The following is a 19,065-nucleotide window of genomic DNA, read 5'->3' as shown; positions in this document are numbered from 1 at the left end:
AGTCTTAGACTTGGCTTGGTCACATCTAGTCTTAATCTTAGATTGGTCACATCTAGTTTTAGACTTAGATTGGTCACATTTCGTTTTAGACTTAGGTTAGTCACATTTAGTCTCAGACTTGGATTGGTCAAATCTAGTCTTAGACTTGGATTGGTCACATCTTGTCTTGGACTTATACTGGTCACATCTAGTCTTAGACTTATATTGGTCACATCTAGTTTTAGACTTGGATTAGTCACATCTAGTCTTAGACTTGGCTTGGTCACATCTAGTCTTAATCTTAGATTGGTCACATCTAGTCTTAGACTTGGATTAGTCACATCTAGTCTTAGACTTGGCTTGGTCACATCTAGTCTTAATCTTAGATTGGTCACATCTAGTTTTAGACTTAGATTGGTCACATTTCGTTTTAGACTTAGGTTAGTCACATTTAGTCTCAGACTTGGATTGGTCAAATCTAGTCTTAGACTTGGATTGGTCACATCTTGTCTTGGACTTGGATTGGTCACATCTTGTCTTGGACTTATATTGGTCACATCTAGTCTTAGACTTATATTGGTCACATCTAGTTTTAGACTTGGATTAGTCACATCTAGTCTTAGACTTGGCTTGGTCACATCTAGTCTTAATCTTAGATTGGTCACATCTAGTCTTAGACTTGGATTAGTCACATCTAGTCTTAGACTTGGCTTGGTCACATCTAGTCTTAATCTTAGATTGGTCACATCTAGTTTTAGAATTAGATTGGTCACATTTCGTTTTAGACTTAGGTTAGTCACATTTAGTCTCAGACTTGGATTGGTCAAATCTAGTCTTAGACTTGGATTGGTCACATCTTGTCTTGGACTTATATTGGTCACATCTAGTCTTAGACTTATATTGGTCACATCTAGTTTTAGACTTAGATTGGTCACATCTTGTCTTAGACTTGGATTGGTCACATCTAGTCTTACTCTTGGTATGGTCACATCTACTCTTACACTCGGATTGGTCAAATCTAGTCTTAGACTTTGATTGGACACATCTAGTCTTAGACTTGGTACGATCAGGTCTAAAGTCTTAGACTTGGTACTGTGTTGTGTAGCTGTGAGCAGAGTGATGAAAAGACAGAGTACTGCGACGTGTACTTTGTGTACTTGCAGGTGATAGAGGGAAACAGGAACGCGTATGACACGACGCTGACGAACATGGAGCCGGCCATCATCGCCCGCTGGGTGCGCTTCATGCCGGTGACGGCGCACACCAGGAGTGTGTGCATGAGGGTGGAGCTGTACGGCTGCCCATGGCTGGGTGGGAGCAGGGCGGCGGCGTTACCGTGACAACAGCATCAGCTGACCCTCTTCTTTGATTGGCAGATGGCCTGGTGTCCTACAACGCTCCCATTGGTCAGCTGATGAACTTACCTGAGGGCAGCGTTGACCTCCATGACTCCGCCTACGATGGAGCGCTCATCTACAGGTAAGCCTTGGGGTCGCCATGGTGACGGCAAACTTCCTGTCAGTGCCCTGAGTCGTTGCTCGCGCTCACTTATCAGTCCCTCCTTCACCACCTCGAGAGGGACAAACTGTAGGAAATGGATGGATGATATTATTATTATTATTATTATTATTATCATTTTTGTTTCATTATTATTATTTTTATTATTAATGTTGTGATTATTATCATTACTATCTTTGTATAATTTTTATTGCTATTGATACTAATATTATTTATATCATCTTTGAATCATTATTATTGCTATTTATATTATTATTATTATTATTATTATCTATATCATCTTTGTATCATTATTATTGTTGCTATCAATATTGTCGCTAGTATTATGATTATTGTTATTACAATTCTTAGGGTCCGCCCTGCCCATGGGCCAAGGACCCTATGGAAACTGGTGCGTTTTATTATTATTATTATTATTATTCTTTATTATTATTGCCCTCCGTCGCACCCTAATTTGACCCCCTTAACATGCTTCAAAACTCACCAAATTTGACACACACATGTCGGTCTGGCAACCAAACCCCAAAAATGAAAATTGTGCGCTAGCGCCCCCTAGGAAGGAACAAAAAACAGACTGCTTGTAACTTCCGTTAGGAATGTCGTAGAGACATGAAACAAAAACTTCTATATAGGTCTGACTTAGACCTACATTTCCAATAAAAAGTTCTATACCTAAAATCAACAGAAAGTTTGCAAAAACTCATTCAAAGCAAACTTTTCGCAAAAAAAATGCTATTTTTGCCTCTTTGAGCTGTAATTTGACCCCCTTAAAATGCTTCAAAACTCACTAAACTTGGCACACACATCAGTACTGGCAGAAATTGCGATCTAGAACTAAACCCGAAAATTATAAAATGCGCTCCAGCGCAATTTTTGAATAAAACACAGCAAAAACTGCTCCTAGGAAGAAAACACAAACAAAATTGCTTGAAACTTCCAGTAGGAATGCCGGAAAGACATGAAACAAAAACTTCTATGTAGGTCTCACTTAGACCTACATTTAGATAATTGACATCCTTCGGCAAAAATCAATCGCCGATCTGTAATTTCACCCCCTTAACATGCTTCAAAACTCACCAAATTTTACACACACATCAGGACTGGTAAAAATTGCCATCTAATAAAAAACCAAACCCCAAAAATCAATCACAATTGGGCTCTAACTCCCCCTAGGAAAAAACCCAGGCAAAACTGCTTGTAACGTCTGTTAGGAATTTCGTAGACATGAAACAAAAACCTCTATGTAGGTCTGACTAAGACCAGGGCTTGAGAAGCGGCCGCAGCAACCAAAGGCGGACCCGACCAACGCTGCTTGCAGCTTTAATTATTTTTATTATTATTATTACTTTCATCGTTGTATCATTGTCATTAATATCCATCCATTCATTTTCTACCGCTTATTCCCTTTGGCGTCACGGGGGGCGCTGGTGCCTATCTCAGCTACAATCGGGCGGAAGGTGGTGTACACCCTGGACAAGTCGCCACCTCATCGCAGAGCCTGTCATTAATATAATAATTGTTATTAATATCGTCAATAGTTAGTGATTGTTATGATTATGATCTGATAATCATGATGATTGTTGTGATGATTATGATGATTGTTTTGATGATTATGATGATGATTGTTGTGATGACTATGATGATTGTTCTTAGTATTTTGATGATTGTTTTTAGTATGATTGCTCTGATTATTATAATGATTTTTTTTAGTATTTGATGATTGTTGTGTTTATGATGATTGTTTTTAGTATTATGATTATTGTTATTAGAATTATGACAATGGCTGTGAAGATTATGATTGTTGTGATAATTATGATTGTTCTGATGATTATGATGATTGTTGTGATATTATGATTGTTCTTAGTATCATGATGGTTTATGGTATTATGATGATTGTTGTAAAGATTATGATGATTGTTCTTAGTATTATGATGATTTTTCTTAGTATCATGATGATTGTTGTTACAATATGACGATTGTTGTGAAGATTATGATTTTTCTGATGATTATGATGATTGTTCTTAGTATTATGATGATTTTTCTTAGTATCATGATGATTGTTGTTACAATATGACGATTGTTGTGAAGATTATAATTTTTCTGATGATTATGATGATTGTTCCTAGTATCCTGATGATTGTTTTCAGTATTATGATTGTTTATGGTATTATGATGATTGTTCTGATTATTATGATTGTTTTTAGTATTTGATGGTTGTTGTGATTATGATGATTGTTTTTCGTATTATGATGATTGCTGTGATGATTTAATGATTGTTCTTAGTATTATGATGATTGGTCTTAGTAATTTGATGATTTTTCTTAGTATTATGATTTTTTTTTAGTATTATGATGATTTTTGTAATGATTATGGTGATTGTTCTTCGTATTTTGATGACTGTTGTGATGATTATGATGATTGTTCTTAGTATTATAATGTCTGTTCTTAGTATTGTGATGAATGTTCTTAGTAATATATTATTGGTTTTAGTATCATGATGATTGTTATTATGATGATTGTTGTGATGATTATGATTGTTCTTAGTATTGTGAGGACTGTTCTTAGTAATAGGATGATTGGTCTTAGTATTTTGATGATTTTTCTTAGTATTATGATGATTGTTGTGATGATTATGATTATTGTTAATATTATGATGATTGTTTTCAGCATTATGATTATTTTTATTTGTATTTTGATGACTGTTGTGATGATTATGATTTTTCTTAGTATTGTGATGATTGTTCTGATTATTATGATGATTGTTGTGATGATTATGATGATTGGTCTGATGATTATGTTGATTTTTGTGATGATTATGATGATTGTTATTAGGAATATGATGGTTTTCTTAGTGTTTTGATGATTGTTCTTAGTATTATGATGACAGTTGTGATGATTAGATGATTTTTCTTAGTATTATGATGAATGTTCTTAGTATTATGATTATTGGTCTTAATATCATGGTAATTGTTCTTAGTATTATGATTGTTGTGATGATTATGATTGTTCTTAATATTATGATGATTGTTCTTAGCATTATGATGATTGTTATTTGTATTTTGATGACTGTTGTGATGATGATGATTTTTCTTAATATCGTGATGATTGTTCTCATTATTATGATGATATGTTGAGATGATTATGATGATTGTTTTGATGATTATGATGATTGTTCTGATTATGATGCTTGTTCTTGGTATTATGATGATTGTTGTGATGATTATGAGGATTGTTATTAGGAATATGATAATTGTTCTTAGTATTTTGATGATTGTTCTCAGTATTATAATGACTGTTATGATGATTAGATGATTGTTCCTAGCATTATGATTGTTGTGATGATTATGGTGATTGTTCTTAATATGATGATGATTGTTGTTAGTATTTTGACGATTGTTGTGAGGATTGTTGATTCGATGACTGTTTGTGTGCAGCATGACAGAAGGTCTGGGTCAGCTGACAGACGGCGTGTGCGGAAGTGACGACTTCACCAAGAGTCACGTGTCCGACCTGTGGTCTGGTTCTGACTATGTTGGATGGAATAATCACAGCTTCATGGATCAATACTTGGAAATGATCTTTGAATTCGACCGCCTCCGAAACTTCACCGCCATGAGGGTGAGCATTTCTCACGGGACATTCATGTCTGCAATGTCTTTAATTATTTCTTTTTTAATATTTTCATCCTTTCAATATATACTTATATTTATTTCTTCAATTATTAAATGTCTTCATTGTTGTTGTTTTTCAATGTCTTATATTATTATCTTTTAAATGATCTAATATTTACAATGTTTTATTTTTTCCAATGTATTTAATTATTTCATTTATTTAATAATTTAATGTTTTAAATGTGTTCAATGTCTTTAATTATTGAAAGACATTGTTTAGTATTTAATTGCATTTCCTGTATTTCATGTATTTGATTGTAGTTCCAGTATTTTGATTGTAGTTCCAGTATTTTGATTGCATTTCCTGTATTTCATTGTGTTTCCTGTATTTGTTTGTATTTCCTGTCTCGAACGACTTTGTTGTGCGTCCCTCAGGTTCACTGCAGCAACATGTTCACCCACAAGGTCAAGGTGTTCCACCAGGTGGTGTGTTACTTCCGCTCCGAGGCAGACTGGAGGCCACGCCCTTTCCTTCAGTCCAGCCGTGGACGACGAGGACACGAGTGCGCGCTTCGTCCAAGTCCACTTGTCCAACCGCATGGCCACCGCGATCAAGTGTCACTTCTACTTTGCAGACGTCTGGTTGCTCTTCAGCGAGATCACCTTCCAGTCAACAGGTGGGTACTATCTGTTACACTTCCAAAATACATGTTTGTTTATTTATTACTTATCATATTTCACATATCTATTATACCGTATTTATAACATATACTCAGTTGAGTGAGATCACCTTCCAATCAGGTGTGTACTATCTGTTACACTTCCAAAATACATGTTTGTTTATTTATTATTTATCATATTTCACATATCTATTATACCGTACTTATAACATATACTCAGTTTAGTGGATCACCTTCCAATCAGGTGTGTACTATTTGTTATACTTCAAAAATACATGTTTATTTATTTATTACTTATTGTATTTAATATATCTGTTATACTGTATTTATAATAGATACTCTGCTCAGTGAGATAACCTTTCAATCAGTTGTGTACTATCTATTACACTTCCAAAATACATGTTTATTTATTACTTGCCATATTTCACATATCTATTATACTGTATTTATAATATGAACTCTGTTCAGTGAGATCACTTTCCAATCAGATGTTTACTATCTGTTACACTTCCAAAATACATGTTTAATTTTTCATTATTTATTATATTTCCTATATCTAGTATATTGTATTTATAATAAATAATCTGTTCATTGAGATCACCAACCAATCAGGTGTGTACTATCTGTTACACTTTCAAAATACATGTTTATTTTTTCATTACTTATTATATTTCCCATATCTAGTAAACTGCATTTATAATAGATACTCTGTTCGGTGAGATAACCTTTCAATCAGGTGTGTACTATCTGTTACACTTTCAAAATACATGTTTATTTTTTCATTACTTATTATATTTCCCATATCTAGTATACTGCATTTATAATAGATACTCTGTTCGGTGAGATAACCTTTCAATCAGGTGTGTACTATTTGTTACACTTTCAAAATACATGTTATTTTTTCATTATTTATTATATTTCCCATATCTAGTATATTGTATTTATAATAAATAATCTGTTCATTGAGATCACCTACCAATCAGGTGTGTACTATCTGTTACACTTTCAAAATACATGTTTATTTTTTCATTACTTATTATACTTCCCATATCTAGTATACTGCATTTATAATAGATACTCTGGTGAGATAACCTTTCAATCAGGTGTGTACTATCTGGGGGGGGGGGGGGGGGGGGGGGGGGCGGGGTTTGGTGCCAAAGGGTGTATGGACGGTGTAGCCAGGAGTCGTGGATGCATTGCATTGTGGGTAGGTGTTGTGTTGCGTTTGTGGTGTGTTGCAGGGCGTATGTTCTCCAGAAGTGTGTTTGTCGCAGTTGAATGTGGGTTTGCGGAGTGTGGGAGTGTTGAAGTTGTTTTATATCACAACCATTAGTGGGATCTGCCTGGCTGTGGAACAAGACCCATGGTTTACACATAACAAAAACAGAAATAAACTTTACCGCCGTACTAAAATGACTGCAAGGTAAGGGTCACTCGGGAAGTCACAAACTTGACCCACCAATAAAAATAAGTTTGCGCCTATTTACTTGGGAGTGAGTAATTCAAGTCAGGTGCATAGTAATTCAAGTCAGGTGCATAGTAATTCAAAGCAGGCGCACAATACATGCCCGGCGGCTATTCAAAAAAGTAGGATTATTTTCTGCTAATTGAGATCACTTTCAAATCAGGAGTGTACTATATGTTACACTTGCAAAATACATGTTTAATTGTCATCATTCATTATATTTCTCATATCTAGTATACTGTATTTACAATAGATACTCTGTTCAGTGAGATAACCTTTCAATCGGGCGTGTACTATCTGTTACACTTCCAAAAAACATGTTTGTTTATTTATTACTGATCATATTCCACATATCCAGTATCCTGTATTTATAATATATACTTTGTTCAGTGAGCTCACCTTCCAATCAGGTGTGTACTATCTGTTACACTAACAAAATACATGTTTTTTTATTTAATAATAATCTATACTCTTGTATTTATTTATTATATTTTACATCACTATTTATTATACAGTATTTCTAATAGACATATAGTATGTATGTACAGTATTTGATGTGATGAATGTATGAATCTAATCTTCCATGATGATGTTTCAGACAAGTACAACACAACATTCCATCCTCCCAAGTCAGGACTACCACCTGTCATCCAACCGGGTGAGTTCAAAAATTCATACAACATTATTTACTGTACTGTTACATACATTCATGTACATGAAATATACACTACATATTATTTACTGTTGTGTAGTGTTAGAAAAATGTATGTACGTGAAATATATACATGTGTTTACTGCAGTGTTGGAGTTGTTTAAGTTCAATAATTATAAATATGATTATGTACATTGTGTAGTTTTTATGTACATGAAATTTATAAATGTACTTTGTGTAGTAGTAGAATTATTTATGTACAGAAAATATATAAATGTACTTAGTGAAGTAATATAATTATTTTTGTACATGAAATCTATAATTGTACTTAGTGAAGTAATGGAAGTATTTATGTACATGATATCTATAAATGTACTTAGTGTAGTAATGGAAGTATTTACGTACACAGAATCTATGAATGTACTTAGAGAAGTAATGGTAGTATTAATGTACACAAAATACATAAATGTACTTAGTGAAGTAATATAGTTATTTATGTACATGAAATCTATAAATTTAATTAGTGTAGTGATACACATCTATAAAATTACTTAGTGTAGTAATGGAAGTATTTATGTACATAACATGTAGTAATGGAAGTATTTATGTACATGGCATCTATAAATGTACTTAGTGTAGCAATGGAAGTATTTATGTTCACATAATGTATAAATGTACTTAGTGAAGTAATAATTATTTATGTACATTAAATCTATAAATGTACTTAGTGTAGAGATATCATATTTTATGTACATGAAATCTATGAATGTACTTAGTGTAGTATTGGAAGTATTTATGTACATGACATCCATAAATGTACTTAGTGTAGCAATGGAAGTATTTATGTACACAAAATGTATAAATGTACTTAGTGAAGTAATATAATTATGTACATTAAATCTATAAATGTACTTAATGTAGTGATATACATTTTTATGTACATGAAATCTATGAATCTACTTAGTGTAGTAATGGAAGTATTTATGGTCATGACATCTATAAATGGACTTAGTGTAGTAATGGAAGTATTTATGTACATGACATCTATAAATGTACCTAGTCTAGTAATAGAAGTATTTATGTACATGGAATATATACATGTACTTAGTGTGGTAATGGAAGTATTCATGTACACAAAATATATAAATGTACTTAGTGAAGTAATACAATATTTGTGTACATAAAATCTATAAATGTACTTAGTGTAGCAATGGAAGTATTTATGTACACAAAATGTATAAATGTACTTTGTGAAGTAATATAATTATTTATGTACATTATATCTATAAATTTACTTAGTGTAGTGATATACATGTTTATGTACATGAAATATATGAATGTAGTTAGTGTAGTAATGGAAGTATTTATGTACATGACATCTATAAATGTATTTAGTGTAGTAATGGAAGTATTTATGTACATGACATCTATAAAAGTACTTAGTGTAGTAATAGAAGTATTTATGTACATGGAATATATAAATGTACGTAGTGAAGTAATATAATTATTTGTGTACAAGAAATCTATAAATGTACTTAGTGAAGTATTATATTTATTTACATTATCCTATAAATGTACTATTGTAGTGATATAATTATTTATGTACATGAAATATATAAATGTACCTAGTGAAGTAATATAATTATTTATGTACATTATATCTATAAATTTACTTAGTGTAGTCATATACATTTTTATGTACATGAAATCTATGAATGTAGTTAGTGTAGTAATGGAAGTATTTATGTACATGACATCTATAAATGTACTTAGTGTAGCAATGGAAGTATTTATGTACACATAATGTATAAATGTACTTAGTGAAGTAATATGATTATTTATATACATTAAATCTATAAATGTTCTTAGTGTAGTGATATAATTATTTATGTACATGAAGTATATAAATGCTCTTATTATAGTAAATTAAGTATTTATGTACATTAAATATATAAATGTTCTTAGTGTAGTAATGGAAGTATTTATGCACATGAAATCTATAAATTTACTTCGTGTAGTGATATAATTATTTATGTACAAGAAATATATAAATGTACTTAGTGTAGTATTGGAAGTATTTATGTACCTGAAATCTATAAATGTACTTAGTGTAGCAATGAAAGTATTTATGTACACAAATCATATAAATGTACTTAGTGAAGTAACATATTTATTTATGTACATTTAATCTATAAATGTACTTAGTATAGTGATATACATTTTTATGTACATGAAATCTATGAATGTAGTTAGTTTAGTAATATAAGTATTTATGTATGGAATATATACATGTACTTAGTGTGGTAATGGAAGTATTTATGTACACAAAATGTATAAATGTACTTATTGAAGTAATATAGTTATTTAAGTACATTATATCTATAAATTTACTTAGTGTAGTGATATACATTTTTATGTACATGAAATATATGAATGTAGTTAGTGTAGTAATGGAAGTATTTATGTACATGACTTCTATAAATGTATTTAGTGTAGTAATGGAAGTATTTATGTACATGACATCTATAAAAGTACTTTGTGTAGTAATAGAAGTATTTATGTACATGGAATATATAAATGTACGTAGTGAAGTAATATAATTATTTGTGTACAAGAAATCTATAAATGTACTTAGTGAAGTATTATAATTATTTATTTACATTATCCTATAAATGTACTATTGTAGTGATATAATTATTTATGTACATGAAATATATAAATGTACGTAGTGAAGTAATATAATTATTTATGTACATTAAATCTATAAATGCTCTTAGTGTAGTGATATAATTATTTATGTACATGAAATATATAAATGTTCTTAGTGTAGTAATGGAAGTATTTATGCACATGAAATCTATAAATGTACTTAGTGTAGTGATATAATTATTTATGTACAAGACATCTATAAATGTACTTAGTGTAGTATTGGAAGTATTTATGTACATGAAATCTATAAATGTACTTAGTGAAGTAACATATTTATTTATGTACAGTTAATCTATAAATGTACTTAGTGCAGTGATATACATCTATAAATGTACTTAGTGTAGTAATAGAAGTATTTATGGACGTGAAATATATAAATGTACTCAGTGTAGTAGTAGAAGTATTTATGTACGTGAGATCTGTAATAGTACTTAGTGGAATAGTTGAAGTATTTATGTACGTGAGATCTATAATAGTACTTAGTGGAATAGTAGAAGTATTTATGTACGTGAGATCTATAAATGTACGTAGTGGAATAAGACAAATATTTAAATTACATGAAATCTATAAATAAACTTAGTGGAGTAATCAAAGTATTTCTGTACATGAAATCTATAAATGTACTTAGTGTAGTAGTAAAAGTACTAATGTTCTATTATTTGTCTTGAATTGGAGTAAATACAAGCGGAAGAAAAATGAATAACACGCAAGTTGTCTCTGGCCCCGCCCCCCAGAGGACGACCCCACCCACAAGGTGGACGACAGCACCACTCGCATTCTGATTGGCTGCCTGGCGGCCATCATCTTCGTCCTGGCAGCCATCATTATCATCATCTTGTGGAGACAGTTGTGGCACAAGATGGTGCAGAAGGTGAGTGCGGCCTATTGCTAGGCAAAATAGACTGGGCCACAATCATAGGCTCACACAACAACATGCAAATTAAGTAGGGTTATTATTATTATTGTTATCATGATTACTATTATGATTATTATTATTATGATGATTAAACCTGTTGCTAGGCAGAATAGACTGGGCCACAATCATAGGCTAACACAACAACATGCAAATTAAGTAGGGTTATTATTATTATTGTTATTATGACTACTATTATGATTATTATTATTATTATTATGATTAAACCTGTTGCTGGGCAGAATAGACTGGGCCACAATCATTGGCTAATACAAGAACATGCAAATTAAGTCGACTATTATTATTATTATTATTATAATTATAATTATGCCTGTTGCTAGGCAGAATAGACTGGGCCACAATCCCTGGCTAATACAAGAACATGCAAATTAAATAGACTATTATTATTATTATTATCATTATTATTATAATTATGCATGTTGCTAGGCAGAATAGACTGGGCCACAATCATTGGCTAACACAAGAACATTCAAATTAAGTACACTATTATTATTAGTATCATTATTGTTATCATTATGATTCTGATTATTATTATTACAATTATGCATGTTGCTAGGCAGAATAGACTGGGCCACAATCATTGGCTAACACAAGAACATTCAAATTAAGTACACTATTATTATTATTAGTATCATTATTGTTATCATTATTATTATTATTATTATTATAATTATGCATGTTGCTAGGCAGAATAGACTGGGCCACAATCATTGGCTAACACAAGAACATGCAATTTAAGTAGACTATTATTATTATTGTTATTATGATTATAATTATGCATGTTGCTAGGCAGAATAGACTGGGCCACAATCATTGGCTAACACAAGAACATTCAAATTAAGTACACTATTATTATTAGTATCATTATTATTATCATTATTAATATTATTGTTATTATTATTATAATTATGCATGTTGCTAGGCAGAATAGACTGGGCCACAATCATTGGCTAACACAAGAACATGCAATTTAAGTAGACTATTATTATTATTGTTATTATGATTACTATTATAATTATTATTATTATATTTAAGCCTGTTGCTAGGCAGAATAGACAGGGCCACAATTATTGGCTAATACAAGAACATGCAAATTAAGTCAACTATTATTATTATTATTATTATCATTATTATTATTATGATGATTATTATTATAATTATGGCTGTTGCTAGGCAGAATAGACTGGGCCACAATCACTGGCTAATACAAGAACATGCAAATTAGATAGACTATTATTATTATTATTATGATGATTGTTATTATGATGATTATTATTATAGTAATGCTTGTTGCTAGGCAGAATAGACTGGGCTACTATTATTGGCTAACACAAGAACATGCAACTTAAGTAAACCATTATTATTATTATTATTATTGTGGTTATTATAATTATGCATGTTGCTAGGCGGAATAGACTGGGCCACAATCATTGGCTAATACAAGAACATGCAAATTAAGTAGACTATTATTATTATCATTATTATTGTTATTATTATGATTATTATAATTATGCATGTTGCTAGGCAGAATAGACTGGGCCACAATCTTTGGCTAACACAAGAACATGCAAATTAAGTAGACTATTTTTATTATTATGATATTGATATTATTATTATGCCTGTTGCTAGGCAGAATAGACTGGGCTGCAATCATTGGATAACACAAGAACATGCAAATGAAGTAGACGGTGATGATTATGATAATTATTGTGATTGTTATTATAATTATTATTGTTGTTATTATGATTGTTATTATTATTGTGAACACGTGTATTGTCATGTTGTCACAGCAGCAAAGTGCTGACTCAGCACCCGTAACTTTTTATAGCGCATGCAGAGTAGCTAAAGCTGCTGGTTTCTGAGCATGCTACCATCTTGTGGATTTCTTTCAGATCTACATCGGGATGTGACCAATCTAAGTCTAAGACTAGATGTGACCAAACATTAACAATGGCTAATATGACAAAAAAATATTTCATGAACATTAACAATGGCCAATATAATTATATAATATTGGCCATTGTTAACGTTAATAGTTTAACTGACTTTTCACCCGAGCTCACAGACGCTGTAAAAGCCTGTGTCCAAACTTGCTCTAGTGTAGTTAGTCAAGTGTGACTCAATCAGTGATCTATGTTTTTAGTAAGTGTAGTTAGTCAATTGGAACTCACACAGTGATCAATTTTTCAAGAAAGTGTTATTAGTCCAGTGTGACTCACACATTGATCTATGTTTCTAGGAAGTGTAGTTAGTCCAGTGTGACTCACACATTGATCTATGTTTCTAGGAAGTGTAGTTAGTCCAGTGTGACTCACACAGTCATCAATGTTTGTAGAAAGTGTAGTTAGTCCAGTGTGACTCACACACTGACCTATGTTTGTAAAAAAAAAGTGTGGTTAGTCCAGTGTAACTCACAGTGACTATGTTCCTAGGAAGTGTAATTAGTCCATTGTGACTCACACATTGATCTTTGTTTCTAGTAAGTGTTGTAAGTCCAGTGTGACTCAAACAGCGAGCTATGTTACTAGGCAATGTAGTTAGTCCAGTGTGGCTCACACATTTCCTATGTTTCTAGGAGGTGCAGTTAGTCCAGTGTCACAGTGATCTATGTTTCTATAAAGTGTAGTTATTCAAGTGTGACTCACATAGTGGTCTTTATATTTCTAGGAAGTGTAGTTAGTCCAGTGTGACTCACACAGTGTTCTATGTTTCTAGACAGTGTAGTTAGTCAAGTGTGACTCAACAAGTGGTCTATATTTCTAGGAAGCGTAGTTAGTCCAGTGTGACTCAACCAGTAATCCATGTTTCTAGGAAGTGTAGTTAGTCCAGGGTGAAATGTAGTTAGTCCATTGTGACTCACAGAGTGAACTATGTTTCTAGGGAGTGTAGTAAGTCCAGTGTGACTCAAACAGTGAGCTATGTTTCTAGGAAATGTAGTTAGTCCAGTGTGACTCAACCAGTGATCTATGTTCCTACAAAGTGTAGTAAGTCTAGTGTGACTTAAACAGGGAGCTTTGTTCTAAGGAAATTTAGTTCGTCCAGTGTGACTCACACAGTGATCTATGCTTCTATAGAGTGTATTTAGTCAAGTGTGACTCAAAAAGGGGTCTATCGTTCTAGGAAGTGTAGTTAGTCCAGTGTGACTCAACCAGTGATCTATGTTTCTACAAAGTGTAGTGAGTCCAGTGTAATGTAATGTAACAATGTAACATAATGTAATGTAACGTAACGTAACATAATGTGATATATTGTAACATAATATAATGTAAAATAATGCAATTTGATGGAATATAATGTAACATAATGTAATTCAATGTAATGTAATATATTGTAATGTAATGTAATATAGTATATTTAATGTAATATAGTATAATATAATGTAATGTAATATAATGTAATGTGACATGATGTAATATAATCTAATGCTACATGATGCAACAATGTAATGTATTATAATGCAATGTAATGTAATATGATATAACATAATGTAATTTATTGTAATGTAATGTAACATATAGTAATGTAATTTAACATAATGTTATACAGTATAATGTAATGCAATGTAATATAATGTAATGTAACATGATGTAATATAATCTAATGTAACATGATGCAATATATTGTAATGTAGTATAATGTAATGTAATGTCATATTTCAATACATTAATAATTGATGTCAAAGTGTCAGCTGTCATTGTCTATCGTACAACAACTAAGATAACAAGATCAACAACACATGATTTGTGTTTAGTATAAAGATTTGTGTTGAATGCGGACGAAAAATGTTTTCTTTTTGGTCAATGCAGAGTGAGACGTTCGCCTACAGCCACAGCCAGTCCAGTGTGAGCGCTGATCAACATTCCACTTATGAACGCATCTTCCCCACAACACAATACCAACAACCTTCTAGCAACTCACCGCTACCTGGTACACACACACACACACACACACACACACACACACACACACACACACACACACACACACACACACACACACACACACACACACACACACACACACACAGGTGTAACAGAAAATGATGATTACAATGATGAAGAGTGTGTGTGTGTGTGTGTGTGTTTGTGATGCAGTGACAGCAGCAGTCCAAGATGCCGCCCCTCATTATGCAGAAGCAAACATCATCAACGTGCAGGCGGTGACAAACAACAACTACAACTTGGATCTTCTCTGTGGGAAAAATGCCACAGTGGAAGAATTTCCTCGCAAATTGTTGACCTTCAAGGAGAAACTAGGAGAAGGACAGTTTGGAGAGGTAATCTTCTTCCTTTTATTATTATTTTTTAATTATTATTTTTGTACTATTGTTATTTTACTATTAATATTTTGGATTATTTTTAGTAGTAGTAGTAGTAGTATTAGTAGTATTAGCATTAGTAGTATTATTATTTATGGAATAATAATAATATCAACATACATGTTTTAATTATATTTACTGTTTAAGTTGTGATAATAATAATCAATATTTTTATTATTATAATTATTACTGTTGTAATTATAATAATAATTACAATAATCATTATTACTATTAAAATAATAATTAATAATTATTATTTTACTACTATTAGTATTATTATTAATGGAATAATAATAATTATTATTAATATCATTTTTTAAAAATGATTATTACTGTTAAAATTGTAATGATAGTAAGCAGTACCTTTAGTATTATAATTATTACTGTTATAAATGTAAGTATAATAATCATAATAATAACCAATATTGTGATTATAATAATTATTACTATTATACATGTGATAATAATAATTAATAATATTAATCATTATTATTGTTGTTATTATAATTACTGTTATGGTTGAAATTGTTATAATAATCATCATACAATCCATCATGAAATTGTATTATTATTATAAAATGATTGTTATTGTTGTAATATTAATAATAAATATTATTATTATAATTATTACTGTTGTAAATGTAATAATAAATATTATTATAAAAATAATTACTGCGATGAGGCGGCGACTTGTCCAGGGTGTACTCCACCTTCCGCCCGATTTTAGCTGAGATAGGCACTAACACCCCCCAAAGGGAATAAGCAGTAGAAAATGGATTGATGGATAAAAATAATTAATAATAATAATTATTATTATTATTAGAAGTAGTAGTGGTATTTTACTATTTTTAGTATTATTATTAATGGGATAGTAATAATTACTATTTATTATTAATGTTTTTTTTATTAATTATTAATATCATTTGTTTAACATATTATTACTGTTAAAATTGTAATGCGATGAGGTGGCGACTTGTCTAGGCTGTACCCCGCCTTCCGCCCGATTGTAGCTGAGATAGGCGCCAGCGCACACTGCAACCACAAAAGGGAATAAGCGGTAGAAAATGGATGGATGGATGGATGGGTTAAAATTGTAATAATATTAATCAGTAGAATTATTATTATAATTATTACTATTATAAATGTAATAATGATAATCATTATTATTATTATAATTATTATAAATGTAATAATACTAATTATTATTATTGTTATTGTTATTATTACTGTTATGATTGTAATTATAATAATCACCATTATGATTATTATTAATCATTATTATTATTATTATTATTATCAATATAAAAGTATTGTTATTATTGTAATAATATTAATGTAATCAATATTGTTATCATTAAGGTTTTAATTGTGTTTATAATAATTATCATCATCATATTCATCATAATAATAATAATAGCATGATTAATAATTGTGATTATTACATCATTGTCATTATTATTAATATTATGATGATTATTAGTACTATTATTATGTCTTGTTGTCTTGCAGGTGCACCTGTGTGAGGCGGCGTGCATGCAGGAGTTTGTGAAGGAGGAATTTTCATGTGAGGTAAAAGAAGATGGCGTTCTTCTTGTGGCCGTCAAGACGCTGCGATCGGACGCCAACAAAAATGCAAGGTGTGTACAATTTCTACCTGTACTCTAGAACATAGACACTCACATTTCTCACGAGTTGAAGTAAAAGATGTCAAAATTTGACTGTACTATACACACAAAAGACCAAATATTGTTGACAAATGTGTCCAAATCTGTGTTAGTGAGCATTTCTTCTTTGACAAGAAGGTGTGGCATATCAAGATGCTGATGAAACAGCAGGGGTATTGCACAAATGTGCCTTAGGCTGCCACAAGAAAAGACCACTTGATTGTTGATTGTGGAATGTTGGTCAATGAATGTGCCAACGTCTTGTCTGCTGTTGTGAGGCCGGTGGGATGTACTGACAAATTCTCTGAAACGCCTCTTGAGACTTATGGTCGAGAAATGAACATTCAATTTACGGGTAACAGCTCTGGTGGACATTCCTGCAGTCAGCGTGCCAACTGCACGCTACCTCAGAACGTGCGACACCTGTGGTACTGTGCTATCTGATACAACTGCTAGGTATGTACTTTTTGCAGGTAAAATGCTGTGTGTGTACTTTTTGCAGGTAAAATATTAGGTGTGTACATTTTGCAGGTAAAATACAAGCTGTGTACTTTTTGCAGGTAAAATACTAAGTGTGTACTTTTTGCAGGTAAAATACTAGGTGTGTACTTTTTGCAGGTAAAATTCTAGGTGTGTATTTTTTGCAGATAAAATGCTAGGAGTGTACTTTTTGCAGGTAAAATGCAAGGTGTGTGCTTTTTGCAGGTTAAATGCTAGATGTGTACTTTTTTCAGTTAACATTTTAAGTGTGTACTTTTTGCAGGTAAAATGCTAGGTGTGTGCTTTTTGCAGGTAAATTTCTAGTTTGTGTACTTTTTGAAGGTAAAATACGAGGTGTGTACTTTTTGCCGGTAAAATGCTAGTTGTGTATTTTTTGCAGGTAAAATTGTAAGTGTGTACTTTTTGCAGGTAAAATTGTAGTTGTATACTTTTTCCAGGTAAATTGCAAGGTGTGTACTTTTTTCAGGTAAAATTTTAAGTGTGTACGTTTTGCAGGTAAAATGCTAGGTGTTTACTTTTTGCAGGTAAAATGCTAGTTGTGTACTTTTTGCAGGTAAAATGCTAGTTGTGTACTTTTTGCAGGTAAAATGCTAGTTGTGTACTTTTTGCAGGTAAAATGCTAGTTGTGTACTTTTTACAGGTAAAATGCTAGGTGTGAACCTTTTGCAGGTAAAATGCTAGGTGTGTACTTTTTGCAGGTAAAATGCTAGGTGTGTACTTTTTGCAGGTAAAATGCTAGGTGTGTACTTTTTGCAGGTAAAATGCTAGGTGTGTACTTTTTGCAGGTAAAATGCTAGTTGTGTACTTTTTGCAGGTAAAATGCTAGTTGTGTACTTTTTGCAGGTAAAATGCTAGTTGTGTACTTTTTGCTGGTGAAATGCAAGGTGTGTACTTTTTGCAGGTAAAATGCTAGTTGTGTACTTTTTGCAGGTAAAATGCTAGTTGTGTACTTTTTGCAGGTAAAATTCTAGTTGTGTACTTTTTGCTGGTGAAATGCAAGGTGTGTACTTTTTGCAGGTAAAATGCTAGGTGTG

General features: G+C 31.6%; 1 protein-coding gene across 1 annotated transcript in view; it reads left to right on the top strand.

Moving 5' to 3' along the window:
• ddr2a (discoidin domain receptor tyrosine kinase 2a) overlaps nucleotides 1-19,065 on the top strand; it is a 54,253-nt gene that overhangs the window by 18,949 nt on the left and 16,239 nt on the right. The window contains 10 exon segments of the mRNA XM_061888833.1: nucleotides 1,143-1,290; nucleotides 1,356-1,458; nucleotides 4,932-5,115; nucleotides 5,544-5,623; nucleotides 5,625-5,785; nucleotides 7,852-7,911; nucleotides 11,349-11,485; nucleotides 15,355-15,475; nucleotides 15,643-15,824; nucleotides 17,376-17,503. Coding sequence (XP_061744817.1) covers nucleotides 1,143-1,290; nucleotides 1,356-1,458; nucleotides 4,932-5,115; nucleotides 5,544-5,623; nucleotides 5,625-5,785; nucleotides 7,852-7,911; nucleotides 11,349-11,485; nucleotides 15,355-15,475; nucleotides 15,643-15,824; nucleotides 17,376-17,503 — 1,304 coding nt within the window.

The sequence above is a fragment of the Nerophis ophidion genome, linkage group LG26, assembly GCF_033978795.1.
Source record: "Nerophis ophidion isolate RoL-2023_Sa linkage group LG26, RoL_Noph_v1.0, whole genome shotgun sequence".
Lineage (NCBI taxonomy): Eukaryota > Metazoa > Chordata > Actinopteri > Syngnathiformes > Syngnathidae > Nerophis > Nerophis ophidion.
This window is presented reverse-complemented; position numbering and strand designations above follow the sequence as displayed.